The sequence below is a fragment of the Sus scrofa genome, chromosome 14 (assembly GCF_054392235.1).
Source record: "Sus scrofa isolate SSC_HxYL_T2T_F1_AM1 chromosome 14, Sscrofa_HxYL_maternal_Yorkshire_Landrace_v2.0, whole genome shotgun sequence".
NCBI classification, from domain to species: domain Eukaryota; kingdom Metazoa; phylum Chordata; class Mammalia; order Artiodactyla; family Suidae; genus Sus; species Sus scrofa.
The window spans coordinates 97,169,943-97,186,930 of record NC_139396.1 but is presented as its reverse complement, the minus strand read 5'-3'; the positions used below and the strand labels follow the sequence as shown (position 1 = coordinate 97,186,930).

The 16,988-nt window shown below is 41.1% G+C and overlaps 1 protein-coding gene across 22 annotated transcripts in view; it reads left to right on the top strand.

Moving 5' to 3' along the window:
* ASCC1 (activating signal cointegrator 1 complex subunit 1) overlaps nucleotides 1-9,476 on the top strand; it is a 184,240-nt gene extending 174,764 nt beyond the window's left edge. For 19 of the 22 annotated variants that reach the window (XM_084993030.1, XM_084993024.1, XM_084993021.1 and 16 more), the window contains 2 exon segments: nucleotides 7,034-7,192; nucleotides 9,094-9,476. In XM_084993030.1, the coding sequence (XP_084849156.1) occupies nucleotides 7,034-7,150 (117 nt within the window). In that variant the 3' untranslated portion in view covers nucleotides 7,151-7,192; nucleotides 9,094-9,476. 22 annotated transcript variants of the gene reach the window in all.
* The last annotated feature ends 7,512 nt before the right edge of the window (nucleotides 9,477-16,988 follow it).

The window sequence follows — 16,988 nt, the reverse complement described above, 5'->3', positions numbered from 1 at the left end:
CTACATGGTCTAAGATTGAAGAACGAGAATGAGCCCCATTTGGGAAGCCACGTGGATAGGGGTCCCCTACATGTTTGTCATTATGAACAAACCATTGACTGAAACCACCCACCTTGGCCAGGCACGGTAATGGCAGCGTCCACAAGTTGTCTCAGAGCAGTAGGCCCTGATAAGGAACATGGTGCTACCCTGGGAGGATTTGGAAGGGGCTGATAGGAGGGAGATGACCAGCCTCCCAGAATCCTTGGCGCTGGAATCCATCTTGGCTGAGAGTTTCACGCCCCACCCAGAAGGACCCTGAGCCAGACCAAATATAGGCTAAGCAAGGTGATTGGCCAGAGACAGGCTGGAAGCTAACCCTTATTCCCGTAAAACCTGAGATCACGAGCCACATGGCAGGGCAGTTCTCCTGAGTTCCCTTACCCTGCTGCTCTCCCCAGCACATGTGTCTCCTCGGACATTCATTTCTGAGTGTTAGACCAAGAGCCCATGCTCAGGCCCTGGAAGGGGTTCCCCTTCCTGCAACAGTTACGCTACTGAAGTTGACCATTTATTCAGTGTTATGGCTTGAGATCACAGATGAGAGAAGGTTCCTCCCTCCTCCTCTCACTGAGATTTTCAAGCTCATCTTTGCAGCCTCATTACAAACTCCATTTTTGTGGAGTTATTTCTGGTCTTTTATGGTTGTGTCATAGGAAGGAGGAAGGCATGAAATGAATGCAAGGAAGAATGGCCACAGTTAGCCGTTAAATCTTGCCATTTGTTTTCTTTCAATATATACCACTATACTTCCATAAATCAGTAATTCCTTCGATAGTCTCCCTAGGAAACAAACATGTACAAACTGAAAACGGTAGGCTTTACAGATTATGTGAGCAGGGGACAGCAGGATGGTTGGACCTTTGTCTTAAGATTTGGTTTTGACCAAAAATCTTTCATCTTGAGTGGTCCATATTTCTCTCTTTACGTGGTAATAGAAAAAGTTTGTTTAATTTTCTCAAGATAACTGTGAGCAGTCAATAAAAGATAGTAGCTGTATGTATAACAGTTTTTAAATGTCATATACTTGGTTTTAAATTTTCTTTTTCTTTTTCTTTTTTTTTTTTTTTAAAGCAGGAAATAGATTTATTAAGATAGGATGCTTGTGAGAGATGAAAGAGAGCAGGCAAGGAGGCTCTGCCTGAGAATTAGGTGGGCTACGTTTTTATAATCCAAGGAAAGTATAAAGTTTCATAAATTGCCTAAATCAGTACTTCTTACCAAAAGCGATATCAAAAATATTGGCCCTCTTAAGTTTTGTTTTTTATTTCTTTTTCAAATATTTGTAGTTTTGTGCAGCTGTTCATTGTTATGTTTCTCTACGACAGGCTTTTAAAAAATGCTAGCTTCCAACACACCAGGGCTCTCTCTATGTGTTCGTCAGAGAGGTTCTCAGAAAGAAAATGGTTTAGGTTTCAAAATCCCCAGGGGAATTGTTCCAGAACAACAGGGAGAAGAAAAAAACTCCACATGATTTAAATACCTTGCCGTGATTCTTTTTTAATTTAAAATTTTCCTGTTAAGTCTTTTATTTTCTAAACAATAGACCCCTTAGCTCTTCTTGAACTACTTTAGGCTATAAAGAGCCACCAGATTTCTTTCCTCTTTTTTTCAAACTTGTAGTTTAAGCTAATTTTCCTCTTCTCCATTCAGGTACCTAATTAAATGGAGACATTTAGTTGATTTGTGCTTATTTTCACCCCAAATTCAATTAAAATTCTTCTAGCTGAAGTAGAGTCGTCTCATTCTTAAACCAGGTCCAGGATGAAAGGTGACAGTGGAAGTAGCAATAACAAGCAAAAGAGTAAGTTCCTCTCAGTCTTTGGGAGTTTTGCAGTCAAGCTTCCTCACTGTGGTTTGAACAGGACCAGGTTTTAAGAGGCACTACCACCCATAGGAGGGCTGTGGGTGCTGGGTTGACGAGCTCAGACTACTTGGGTTGGAAACTTTCTCTCTTTTTTTTTTCTTTTCCAGCTTTATGAATGTCAGTTTTCCACTATTTACTTGCTTTGTATCCTTGGGCAAGTTGCTTTAGCCTTTTGAACCTCAGATTCACCTCTAAAATGGGGATTAATAATTGTATCTGCTTCTTGGGGTTGTGAGGAGGCAGTCATAGAGCCTGAAGTATAATGCTCCACATATGTGCTTGCTCAATAAACTTTGGCTACCATGAGCTGTATTTCATTAGTGCTATTGTCAGTACTTAGGTATTTGTTGTTCACTTTGATTTTTTTTTTTTTTTTTTTTTTTGCTTTTTAGGGCCATACCCTTGGCACATGGAGGTTTCCAGGCTAGGGGTCGAATTGGAGCTACAGCTGCCAGCCTGCACCACAGCCACAGCAATGAAGGATCTGAGCTGTGTCTGTGACCTACACCACAGCTCCCAGCAATCCTGGATCCTTAATCCACTGAGTGAGGCCAGGAATCAAAACCACAACCTCATGGTTCCTAGTGGATTTGTTTCTGCTGCGCCATGACGTGAACTCCTTTTTAATTTTTTTTTAATTTTTATATTTTGGCTGCACCTGCAGCATATGCAGGTTTTCTAGACCAGGGATGGAACCCTAGCCACAGCAGTGACCTGAGCCATGGCAATGTCAATGATGGACCCTTAACCCACTGACCATCAAGGGAACTCCTCACCTTGATCTTTTAATATATAACTATATTGGCATTACATAACTTTGTTTTAGCAATCTCCTGTTCTGCTATATATTTGAGTTTATAAAAATTAAAAATGACGAGTTCCCGTTGTGGCGCAACATAAATGAATCTGACTAGTAACCACGAGGTTGCAAGTTTGATCCCTGGCCTTGCTCAGTGGGTTAAGGATCCAGTGTTGCTGTGAGCTGTGGTGTAGGTCGCAGACGAAGCTCAGATCTGGCATTGCTGTGACTGTGGCGTAGGCTGATGGCTGTAGCTCTGATTTGATCCCTAGTCTGGGAACCTCCATATGCCACGGGTGCGGGCTAAAACGTACACACACCAAAAATAAAAATAAAAATTGATATGGCAGAAATCACCACAAGCAAAGTCAAAAGACAGATGCACACTGGGGGAAGACACATTTGCAGTTCATCACACAAAGAGTTCATTTCCCTGATATTTGAAGAACTACTACTCAATTTTTAAGAAAATGGACACTTGGAAAGTTTTTTTATGGTGATGTGCCACTGATTTCATGTCTTTAATATGTATACTCAGAGCATACTAGGCAAACTCTAGGTTGGAGGAAGACTTGAGATACATACAACTAAAGATACAGACATGAGTGTGTAAACAGACCTGAAATTTGTGTTTTTCCCCATAAAATAGCTCCCACTCAGAAATATTCTGTTCTATCAATGGCACCCTCACATACCCCTTTACCCTGTTGTCCATGACTTTTCTCCCGATCTCCTTCCTCTCATCTAGAAAATCCGAGTCCATTCTTTGTTTTATTCATAGTATTTCACATCTGCTACAATCTCTCCTGGCCCACTACTACTCTTTTAGTTAAGAGACACTCATTGTCTCACGGCTTAACTGCTACTCTGGTCTCCTTTTCTTTCTTTTCTTGTTCATTTCTCCACTCAGCACAATAGACTACACCCAGGTTAATTTCCCTAAAACATGGTTTTCATCATGGGCCACAAACCTACTTAGAAACTTTCTGTGGTTCTCACTGTCTAGAATGAAGTCTCACTTCTGAATCTGACCTTAGGGCCCCTCTTAATCTGATTCACTCTCCTATGTCTTTTCGTTTTCTCAGTGCTTCTTTTTTTCTTTGTCTTTTTAGGGCCGCACTCAGGCCATGTCAGGGTTTCCAGGCTCAGAATCAAATCAGAGCTGCAGCTGTTGGCATATGCCACAGCCACAGCAATGTGGGATCTGAGCTTTGTCTGCAACCTACAGCAGAGCTCACAGCAACACCGGATCCCTAACCCACTGAGTGAGGCCAGGGATCGAACCTGCGTCCTCATGTATGCTAGTTGGGTTCATTACCCACTGAGCCATGACAGGAACTCCTATTTTAGGTAAACTTTTTAATCAAATATATAATACAGTAACTTTTCACACGGTGAACACACCCATGTCATCAGCATGCCTCCTTTGACACACACGCTGTCTCCCTCACCAGATGGCAAGTGCCCGGGAGACAGAGCCACATCATATGCCTCTGTACATGTGCACAACATCAGGTGCTCAGTGACATTCCAGATCAGAAATTTGAAGGCTAGGTCTTGACAAATAAGAAGCACATAGAAATATAAAGGAATACATGAAATTTCCATTAGTGACTACAAATACTTTCTTGACAACTAGTTACAGCTGAGATATGATTGGAGGTAATACCATGTGAGTTGTCTTGTTCAAGGATTCCTAGGTGGTGATCCATAAATAAGATTCTTTCTGTCCATCTAAACAAGGCCATGTCATAGTTTTTTCTTTTCTGACACAAAGTAAACAGACATCTACAACATTTGTTTCTGTTGTCATTTTATCCAGCAAATATGTATCGATCATATACAATCTATTAGATACAGTTAACAGCATACAGTGGGATTCAGCTTTGAAGAATATAAAAACCCTTCTTCTGTAGAGCTTATATTTTAATGAGTCACTAGAAGTAGTTGGAAGAACTAAAGAAAAGCTTAAGACTAAAGGTGTAACAATGACTAAACAATAAAATAACTATGAAAAAATTGTTACTAAATCATCATAAACGTACAGGAATATGAGAACATGGAGACAGGAGAGGCCAACATGAAACTTGGCACTGCACTGGGAACTTTGGCTAAGACATCCATTTGATGTTATCAGAGGTGTGGAAGAAGATGGCAGTCTCTGGAGGCAGAATAAAGGGCGAGTTGAGAAGAGCAGAGAGTTGTTCTCTTGTGGCACAGCAGGTTAAGGATCTGGCATTGTCACTGCAGTGGCTTGGTTGCTGCTGTGGCGGGGGTTTAATCCCTAGTCTGGGAACTTCCACATGTGGGCACCACCCCCCTCAAAAAATAAAATGAAGAGCAGAGAGATGTTATAAATATCATAGGAAATGTTTAATTGTCAGTAGTGCTTTACAGTTGACAAGGAAGGTCCTCTGACTTGTTCAGTCCTCTTGAGTCTGCCTGTTATGATCTTGTACCGTGGGTGTGTCGTCTGCCCACAGCCACCCAGCTCCCACGTGCCTGTTGTAAGCTTAGACTGCCTTCATTCTTTCCACTGGCTGCTCTTGCCGTAGGGGAATATGAGGATTTGAGATCAGTCTTCTCTCTTAATTTTTGTAACTACTGCATTGAAATCACATCCCAGCTAACTTCATTACCACCATACGTACTCTTTGCTTTAAACATAAAGCATGAGAAACCTCCCTGGCAAATCATGACATCTGGAGGGTATAAGTATAAGGCAAAGTGAAGTGGGAGGTAAGTCACTTTCCAGCTCCTAGCCCTGGTGTCTCTATCACTTGGAAACAGAGGCACAAAGAGGAGGTAGAGGACCCATGGGCTGCTAATCCCTAAAAAGTAACTTGTTGAAAGTATTATGAATTCCCTTGTAGTTTGGTTTTGTCTTTTCTTTTTTCGCCCCTTTGCTTGTGTCTTTTTTGTACCTAGAAGGCTTCAGTTTGCAAAGCTATAAATCTGTCAGTCTCGTTGACGTGGCTTTCACTTCAAATTAATGTTCAGCAAAGGGATTAGCCGATAAACATTTCAGGCTGTATTTTTTTTTACACAAAAGGGTGGATTTGGTTTGAACAGGCTGCCAAAGCCAGGAAGGGAAGTTAATTGTGTAAATCAGTGCAGGCAAGAGCTGATCACCTTTCAGAAAGACAAGACAATGTGGCGCACAACCTCTAAATAGATTTTTGGGGTCAAGTTGATGTCATGTTGAAGAATCAATATTTGCTGGGCTTTATAAAGTTAGTCTTTAATGAACCCCAGCCATTTTGCTAGGCCATTAATTGCAGGAAGAGGAAAGGCGACAGTGGCTGAAGTCCATGGCTATAGAGATAGTATAAAAATAAGTGAAGAGACAAGACAGTTACTTGCTAATGTGCAAAGGTCTCAGCCTTAGGTTCTACTCAAGCCTTGTTGGTTCACATACTGAAGGCTTTCTTGGGATCATACTGACATTTTAAGGAAGAGCCACTCTTGCATCCTAACAGAAGAAGGTCAGCCCTTTGTTCTTCGACACTCCTTATCTAAGCAGTGTGGCTCAGTTTTCCTGGGATGAATTCTAATGTCATTTTGCGTTCTGCCTCGTGAATGTGCTAATCACAAGAGCACGTCTTGCTCGGAGTGTGGCTCATCCCTCTCTCTGACAAAGTTGAAACCTTTTTAAATAAAGAGTTGTAGTCAAGAGCATTTGCTTTGGGTTGCTGGCTTGAATCCAAAGTCTAATGAAAGGTTTTTGGTAAATATTATCATTTGTACTTGTTATATCATCCATTGGACGTGTTCCTCTGGCTGTTTTGTGTGTGTGAGTATTCTCTATTCCTCTTTGGGTTATCAGAGTCATTTGTAGGGCAGGAACCTTATCTTCTGTTTATTTTAGTCTGTGTTTCTAATAAATGTTGTTGACTAGGTAGAGGAATGTATTATATCAAATTTTATCCTGTCTGTAACAAAACTAACATCCTCCAGGGTCAATAACTGAACGTCATAGAAGCAGCTTTGTTAGGCTCTATGAATCAGGGTATGGCTGCAAGATGTTTGTTACAAGTTCTTGGTTATATCTGCTCAATAGATACATTTTAGAATTGACGTTTCAGACCCCTTTCTCTAGTGCATTTTGTCAGAGGAGGCTTTTCAAATTAATTAGAAGAGCTACTGTTCTTTTCTCACGCCCACTCCCATCTCTCCTCTCCAGGATCATTTTTCAGATTAAGTACTCAAAAGAAAGCACAGGAGGTTCGCTGGAATTGTTGTGTTTTTACAAGAGAATCTGATGTTTAATGTTCTCATCTATGATTTTCTTTGGATATTCACTCTTAGTTTTTATTCTTCCTTCTCAGCTGTTTGAGAACTTCTACTTTGGTACTCTGAAGCTCAACTCAATTCACATCTCTCAGAGGTTCACTGTAGACAGCTTTGGAAACTACGCCTCCTGTGGACAAATTGACTTCTCCTGAGGTGGATCGTGAAAAACAGTCAAAATTGAACATCCTCACAAGGTGCTGAGAAAAGGATCATTGTCATTTTAATTGCCAGTGAGGAACGTGGAAATTTGGGGGGGTAGCTTTCCTGGGTAGTTCCCCAAGGACACCATGCTATCTCATGGTTGTCCACAGTCATCAAACTGTCAGCCAAGATGGTTGTGGGCACAGGGAGAACTTAGGTATGTTCAGCTTTCACAGGGTCTACCTCTCTTTCCAAAGCTCTCCTCTGGAAATGTACCTCCGAAGCCCACTGGAGCTCAGATTTGCATTATTTCTTATAGCTCCAGATATTGCCCCAACCATTAAACTCTTTTTTTAATAGTTTAAAAGAGAATTACAGATGTGTGATCTTATTAATCTCTCTACCTAGATCAAATATCTACAAATTCTAGAAGGTTTGTATTTTTCCCTTCCCTTTGTACCCTGACTTTTATTTTATTTTATTTTATTTTAGTCTTTTTAGGGCTGTTCCTGTGGCATATGGAGGTTCCCAGGCTAGGGATTGAATCGGAGCTGTAGCCACTGGCCTGTGCCATAGCCACAGCAACACCAGATCTGAGCCGTGTCTTCGACCTATACCACAACACAGGGATCGAACCTGCATCCTCATGGATACTACTCAGATTTGTTTTCGTGCAGCCACAATGGGAACTCCTACCCTAACTTTTAATAACTACCCAGAATTTCTTTTTTTATTGTGGTAAAAAACATATAGCACAAAATTTACCATCTTAAACAAGTTTTAAGTATATAGTTTAGTTGTACTAAGTATATTCATCTTTTTGTGAAATATCTCCAGAACTTTTCATCTTGCAAACCTGAAACTCATCTGTGTCCATTAACCAACTCTTCCTCCATGTCCCTGTCAATCACCATTCTATTTTTTGTTTCTATGGATTTGACTTCTCGAGATACTTCATATAAGTGGAATCATACAGTATTTGTCTTTTTGTGACTGGCTTGTTCTACTTAGCATAATGTCCCCATGTTGTCGCATGTGGCAGGACTTCCTTCCTTTTTAATGTTGAATAATATTCCATTGGATGTATATACTGTCATCCTTCGATTTCCCTTGGTTCCAGGACCTCCTTCGGTATCTGTGAATGCTCAGTCCTTTATTTAAAATAGCATGGTATTATATGCATACACTCCTGTATACTTCAAATCATCTCTAAATTTTTTTTTTTTTTTTTTTTTTTTTTTGTCTTGTTAGGGCCGCACCTTCGGCATATGGAGGTTCCCAGGCTAGGGCTTGAATTGGAACTATAGCTGCCAGCCTAAACTACAGCCATAGCAATGCAAGATCTGAGCTTCGTCTGCGACCTATACCATAGCTGATGGCAATGCTGGATCCTTAACCCACCAAGCGAGGCCAGGGATCAAACCCACGTTTCCGCTGAGCCACAAAGGGAACCCCCTTTAAGTTAATTTTAATACCAAATACAATGTAAATGTCATGTGAATAGTCCAACACACAGCAGTCTCAAGTTTTGCTTTTTGTAACTTTGTCTAATTTTTTTTTTTTCTGAATTTTTTGGCCTGTGGTTGGTTGACTCAACAGCTGTGGAACCCATGGATATGGAGGGCCAACTGTACCACATTTTGTTTATCCAGGGTTCCATCCATAGACATTTAGGTTCTTTCTACCTCTTGGCTATAGTGAATAGTGCTCTGTGAGCATGAGTATATAGATATCTCTTTGAGAGCCTGCTTTCAATTCCTTTACTACTCAGAATTTTATCTTTAACAAAATAATTGTTAAAGTTTTTACCTTTTACTTTGCTCTGCCCGTTTTCTTCTAAAGTCGGTGCCTTTTATGTTTGTTAGATCCTGTTCCTTCACCCTACCCTAACCCTGGCCTTCCCATGCCACTGATGGAATTGTGATATTGTAGCTCTTTTCTGTTTACTTCTCAGGGCAGTGGCACGCGAAACAATGATGATATCAGCGGGACTGTGCAAAGTTCCCTGGGAGAGTGTGAGCCACAGAAGGCACTCTTTCCTCACTACAGACCTGCAGATGGAAGGAGCTCCCAGCCAGCTTGGCCCCACCCTTCAGCTCTGCTGCAAGCTCTGCTGGGGAGCGCCAGCCTCACTGTCACCCCTCATCTCTGCCTCCTCACAGCCTTTCTCTTTCCTTCCTTCCATAGCCTTATCTTGATTCTTGCTGTTCGAGAAGTCTGACTCTGATCTCTGCATGTTAAGGCCACTGCATGGTGAGGGCTGTGTATAATACTCAAAGATTTGTTTATCAGTGTGGCTGCACAGATCATTTGTCAATAAATGAATTTCTAAAGCAACCGTGTTTTTCTTTTAGTATTATTGTTAGTTTGACCCCCTTAGTCAGTGTGTGTTGGGATACAATGCTGCCATCATTTTTTCCCTGGCATAGTTGTATTATTCGTGCAGGATTTATATATTGGTGCCTGCAGGGTTACTTTTTTCCCCAAGAAAAAGCTTTCTACAGGTAATATTTTTTATTTGAGTTGAGCTTTTACCTCACTTGCCTGATTGTTAGATGGCATGTGGGAATGAGTGTTCAGGGCTGGTACTGATAAGTGAAGTCGACTGTGGCATTCAGTGCCCTCCTTCGTCTTGGTGCTGCTTCTCTCTTCCTGGTTGCTTTCTGAAAACTGCTCTTTTTTTGTTTTTGTTTTTGAAAACTGCTCTTGAATATACTTGGCCAGAAAGTAAAGATGTCTTCTCTGGGGTATCAAAGGTATGATTTATGTTTTTAGGGAAAAAAAAATTTGGTCTTTTAGAAAATGTAACTTTAGGGAGTTCCCGTCGTGGCTCAGTGGTTTATGAATCTGACTAGGAACCATGAAGTTGCGGGTTTGATACCAGGCCTCGCTCAGTGGGTTAAGGATCCAGCGTTACCGTGAGCTGTGGTGTAGGTCGCAGACATGGCTTGGTTCTGGCGTTGCTGTGACTGTGGTGTAGGTCGGTGGCTACAGCTCCGATTTGACCCCTAGCCTGGGAACCTCCATATGCCGCTGGATTAAAAAAAAAAAAAAATAGAAAATGTAACTTTATATATCACATGCTAACTTCTTAACACAATTGGAAATTCTTTTATTTAGTGCTTAGAGGTAACTATGCATTTAAGGACTTAACCAAGATGTTAAGTAATGTTTCACAATTTATCTGCCTTTTTCACTGTCATTCTCTCAGGATCGTATAGTGGAGTTTTCCAGCAGCTACATGACATGGTGACATCATCATTCTGATGGTTATTGGAATGTGTGCTTATGTGTTTTTATGTTTTGTAGAATTTTTTAAGTTGGTAGGTATTGACAGAATTGGAAAAGATTTTTATTTATGTTTTAAATTTTCTTTCTAGAAGCCAGTGGACTAATTTTTTGAGACAATGTAGTGCTAAAGAAAGTATAGTTTTAACTACTTTTGTAGAAGGGCAACAATATTAGAGAGCAAATACTTTTCAGTGGAGCTAAAAGAATTTTTAAAGATTTCAAGTTGCCTTTCACCAAACTGTAATGGGGTGAATATTGGAGAATTTCTTCTGTGTTTATAATCCAATCTTCCATAGTATTATCACTTTGCAATTTATTCTGTACTGAAATAGAGTTAAATCCCTCCACCTGGCTTTCAAGACACTGACTTTACCCTCAACTTCTCTGAGAAGGGGAAAAAAATCTCTCACCATGATTATTACACAATATCTGTGTTGTTATATAAAGAACCTTGTTATGGAGAATAATTTGGTGTTTTTGTTTGTTTGTTTTTTTGTTTTTTTGGAGGCGGCACAAGTTACCCCCAAATGAACTCTGTACCCATGGTAGAGACATGATAAATGTGACTTATAATGGTTATTTTTTCAGTGAACTTTAGAGTTTACTAAATTGGACACTGATGAAATTCCAGCTGTATAATGAACCAAGGTTGGTTTAGGTTTGGTTTTGCACTGTGCCCTTTTCCTCCAGCTAAAGGGAATCTGATGGCACCAGAGGGGTATAGAGTTAAGGCATACCTCTCATATTCTGTCTTGATGCCTACAGGGAGATGGATAGCAAAGCCAAAGGATGCAGTAGGTAAGAAAAGGAGCTGCTGTTGTGGTTTAATATCAAGTTTTTTGTTTGTTTGTCTTTTTAGGGCCGCACCTGTGGCATATGAAAGTTCTCCCAAGCTAGGGGTTGAATCATAGCTGCAGCTGCAGGCCTCTGCCACAGCTACAGCAACACAGGATCTGAGCTGCACCTGCAGCCTACACCCAGCTCACGGCAACGCTGGATTCCCAACCCACTGAGTAAGGCCAGGGATCAAACCCATGTCCTCATGGATATTAGTCGGGTTTGTTACCACTGAGCCACAACGGAAACTCCTAACAGTAGCTTTTTTGTTGTTGTTAATAAGATGACATTAAATAAAGTATGTTTACTGTGTGAAAAATCATCAAGCTGTATACTTTATGCCTTATGCTTTTTTCAGTATGTATATTATACTTCAACTTAAATATCTGTTTAAAAAATTTCAACTTAAATGTCTGTTTAAAAAATTTCTTCATCCAGAGGTTACTTACTTCCTATGCATTTAAGCATATATATCATTCTAAGTAATTTTTCATAAATAATAATAGCTAATATTAGCAAAATGCTCACGTTTGTCATTTGTGAATAATGCGTATTTATTCATTAAATCTTTACAAGCCCACTAGGTTGGTGTTACCATTTTCCTCATTTTAAAAACAGTTTAACAAGGTAAAAAAATTTGCCTGAGGCCAGTCATACAGCTTGTATCTGTGATTTTTTAAAATGTGGTCTGTGGACCCCTGGGAGTCCTGAGATCCTTTGGTGGGGAGGTAAGGTCTTACTATTTTCATAAAAATATTAAGGTATGATTTGCCATTTTCACTTCTGATTTTCTTCTGAGTATACAGTGGGGTTTTCCAGAGGCTATGTGATATGGTAACATCATCATACTTAGGGTTAATGGAATATTATGCTTGTGTATTTTGTGTTTTCTAGAATTTTGTAAGTTGGTAGCTTTAGGTTATAGATATATTTTAGAGATTAACTCAGTTTGCTCTGAGTACTTCTCCTATGCCCTTAATAGCTATTTCCAGTTTTATCTGCTGTTATGAGCTGAATTGTGTCCCCAAGAATTCATAAATTGAAGCCCTCCCCTCCCCACCCCGTATCTCAGAATGTGACTCTTTGGAGATAGAGCCTTTAAAGAGGTGATTAATTTAAAATGAAGCTGAGGCTGTTGGGATGGGCCCTAAGCCAGTCTGAGAAGAGGGAATTTGGACACACAAAGAAACATTGGACCCCTGACTCCCATGCTTGGCTTCCTGGGGTTGTCTCCAAAAAAGTTTGGTGATGATATTGCCGAGCAACCTGTGATTGGAAGGATCTGAGAATTACAGTGAAACTGACCATTCAGAACAGATGGGGACAGATTGAGGAAGTTCCTTCTGCCTCTGCCCTGATCATCAAAGCCCCCAGTGAATGATCAAGAGACAGGAAGAAGCAGAAACATTAAAGTACAGTGGAAATACCATTTTTGATAAGATTGTTGATATCTTCCAATAGATATGACACTTGTCTTTAGCTCAAGAACCGTCTGGTGGCATTCCTCTTGTGGCTCAGTGGTAACAAACCCAACTAATATCCACAAGGCTGCGGGTTGGATCCCCTGCCTCTCTCAGTGGGTTGAGGATCCAGTGTTGCTCTGGCTGTGGTGTAGGCCGGCAGCTACAGCTCCAATTTGGACCCTAGCCTAGGAACTTCCATATGCTAGGGGTGAGGCCCTAGAAAGAAAAAAAAAAAAAGAAGAAGAAGAAATGCCTGGCACCAATAAAGAGATTTCGGGGACTGCCCAGTCTACGGACTGCACTGTTGATGGCTCCCACCCTCATGACATCAACACTGGTACTGTGGAATGCCCAGCTGGTTAAGAACAACAATGGAAACTATTTCAATAAAGAATCACTTGACAAACAAAACAAAAAACATAAAATACGTGCATGCATGCACGCACAGAGGAAAGACCAGTTATGACACAGCAAGAAGGCAGCCAGCCATCTGCAGACCAGAAAGAGGGGCTTCTAAGGAGAATCCAAATCTATCAACACCTTAATTTGGACTTCTAAGCCTTCAGAACTTTAAGGGAATAAATCGTGTTGTTCAAGCCACCAAGTCTGTGGTACTTTGTTACGGCAGCCCTAACAAACTATAAACTTGCTATAAGCTAATCTACCTGTCGTTCTTTGAGCCAGACATTAAAGAGATTTGCCAAAGTATAAGACAATACTACTACTCTTACTAATTTGGGGCGAGGGGAAAATACAACTTTTTCATAAAATGCATTATTTTCTTAATATGTAATGGGTTCAGTGTTGCTATTTTTAAACAAACTTTTTTAATTAAAGTTTTTTTAAAAAAAGATTTTTTTAGAATGGTTTAGTTTCACAGAAAAATTGAGAGGCAGGCTTGTCTTTATTTCCAAGTACAGTATATCTGTGTCTATACTTTATATCTTATATAAACAAAAACAATTTATTTGGGGTCCTCAATAATCTTTCCATGTACAGGATTCCTTTGACCAGAAAGTTCGAGAATTGCTGCACTATTGCTATTCCTTCCAAATGGAATCATATGTTACAAGAACTTCAATAAGGAGTCAGTCTTTTTCTTCCTTCCTTCCTTCCTTCCTTCCTTCCTTCCTTCCTTCCTTCCTTTCTCCCTCTCCCTCTCCCTCCCTCCCTCCTTCCTTTCTCTTTCAGCTGCAGATGCAGCATGTGGAAGTTCCCAGGCTAGGGGTAGAATCAGAGCTGCAGCTGCCAGCCACAGCCACAGCCACACTGCATCTGCAGCCTACATCATAGCTCACGGCAATGCTGGATCCTTAACCCGCTGAGTGATGCCAGGGATTGAACCCACATCCTCATGGATACTAGTTGGGTTTGTAGCCTGCTGAACCACAACTGGAACTCATGTAATGAGCTTTTTTTTACCCAGCAATATGTAGTAGATCACATTAGCAAATAGATACAGATCTGTATTATTTTTAATATCTGCATAGTAGCCCATTGTATGTATTATAATTTAACTAGTTGATATCTAACTATGGACAATGATTTAGTTTCAGGGTTTGGCTATTATAAATAGTTCTGGAATGAACATCTTTGTGCCTTTGGCTTTTTACCCTTCTGAGGTCATCTGAAAATGGAATTAAATGATTTTAAAGATGTGGTTAAATTTAAGTTTCTTATTTAGAAACTGAGGTTCTGTCTGCCATTTTGTATTGCTGCATATTAAACACAAACAGAAAAAAAGCATAAAACATGTACCATTTAACAGATACAGCCAGCAGCTTTGAGGCCCTTTGGTTTGGAAAGACCGACCTGCCAGTAAGTCTCTGAACATTTAGGAAAACCTTTTCTTCATTACAAACCGTAGGTATTGTCCATTTTCTACAACTCTTTTCTTCCTCATCTGGAAATTTGGATTCTTTCTTCTAAATAGCTTTATTATTGGCTTAACTAACAGTCCTGAACCATTGTTGATTTGTTTTAAGCCTAGGGCTAATATTGACCCAGCCTGAAGTTGCTGCAGAAGGCAAGTCCCATTGGAGAAGCTGCCCAGGAGTGTGGGAAATGTTTTGACCTTCAGGGGTCTGGAAACAGCTGTTGTCTTACTGATGGGCCTCTTGTTTTTATCAGTGCCTTACCAAACTCTTTATTGGGCAGCTTTAGTAAGTTCAGAAGACCCAGGAACTTCATAAGATAGTATTGGAATGGGGGAGGTATGATAGCTGAGATCTACCTTCCCAATGCCTTGGAGACATGTAATTAGCTTTGCTAAGAGACTAGGATTGAAATGGGAAAAGATGGCAGTATTAGTACACATTCAGAACTATGGGCTTCTCTTCCCAGCCTGAGGGAAGAAGACCTAACATTTTAAAAATGCCCACTATGCCCAGGCCCTTGGTATGTAATTTTGCACAGAATTGACAGCAGTCTTCTGAGATAGGTGGTATTAGCATTAATCTGTGGATGGAAAATAGATTATGGAATTTGCCCCAGAACCCAGCTACTAAGTGGGATTCCATCCCCAGTCTGTATGTATGAGAATAAACTCAGCTCCTTCTACTGTACACTGCTGCTCTGTATACCCGGGCAAGGCAAGGCTGCTTTATTTACTGTGAGATGAAGACATCAATGGCCGGGGCTTCATTGCAGCACCACCTCTAAATCCAACTGCAAAGGAAAAAGAAAACACGGAAAGGGAGCTATTGTTTCCTGTTTTCCCAAGGGATCCCAGCCCAAGCCATTGATGCATTAGGCGCAATTCCCAGGCAGCCAGATTTAGGGTGACTATGAACTGTATAACCTGTGTTTTTTCCTACTGATTAAGATCATGTTTTTTCATTGCCTTTGATTTTTCTTTTCTTTCCTAAGATCACAGCAGCCAAGGTTTTTTTTTGTTTTTGTTTTTGTTTTTTAAATAAAAACACAATCTAGGGCTTGCTTGAGTCCCAAACGTACCATATGTTCTATCCTGACAGATTATCTATTTCCTCTTCAATTTATTTGTGATGTAAACTTCACCCCGTTTCTACTCTGTGCCCAGCCTCTAGCCTTCCCAGCTGGTATGTCAACACATTTCTTTTTCTTTTTTTTTTCCAACACATTTCTAAAGGTAATGATAAGGATCACAATTTTAACAAAAACCTAAACACTTCAAACAAAACCAGCCCCACCCCCACCCCCTTCCCCAATGGCTTTTTTTTTTTTTTGGTCTTTTGTCTTTTTTCTTTTATTTTTTTTTTTAGGGCCACACCCATGGCATATGGAGGTTCCCAGGCTAGGGGTCGAATTGGAGCTGTAGCTGCCAGCCTACACCACAGCCACAGCAACGCCAGATCTGAGCTGCATCTGCGACCTGCACCACAGTTCACTGGATTCTTAACCAACTGAGTGAGGCCAAGGATCGAACCTGCGTCCTTCTGGATACTAGTTGGGTTCATTAACCACTGAGCCACGTTGGGAACTCCCCCAATGGCTTCTTATAATCAACTTGAGATCAAAACCATTGCAAATGTGCCTCTTCCAAATTTGCAGCCTCAAGGCAGATGAAATGGTCAGACTTGCGCCTTTTATGGTTGCCCTGGGAAGAGCTAACAAAAGGGGTGACAGCCTTTAAACAGCTGCTTGGGGAGGAGGACATCTGCCTCTGTTTTGCCAGCTATTCAACACTTGGGGCCTTTCCTTGAAAAGAGCATGTGGGGCTGGGCAGCAATAGTTCTGAGGCAGCCAGTTGTTATATGGCCTTTGTCTTAATGAAGCCACCCATCACTGTGGAGCCATAACTCGCAGGAAGCCAGCTGTCAGGGCTGGGACGCAAGCCCCTCTGGGTGGGAAGCAAGGGGGAGGAAGAGCGTCTGTGGCCAAATTTCCCTTTTAGACACCTGAGCCTGGCTGGCTTTGTAACTGGAGAATTTTGTGTCTCTCTCCCCCCACTTCCATCTTCCCTGAGGAGACTGGGTTCCTTTCTGCTCTCTACCCTTGGAGAGACAAGCAGAGACGTCTCCGTTTCTGGATTCCTTGGTTTGCAACTCCCTGAGTGCTGGGCTAGGCTGGGCTCTGCGGTGGCTGGCTGGCATTTGGCGCTCTGATCTAGTGCTTCCCTTTGAAATTTACCCCCTCCTTTTTTTTTTTTTTTTTTTTTTTTTAAACCAGGTATGATGATGTCAAACGTGATGCTGATGCTACAGTTACAGACACGGCCCCTGCTGGCGCAGCCTCTCTGATTCTCTCTTCCTCTCCACATCCAGCGCTGGGCTTTTTC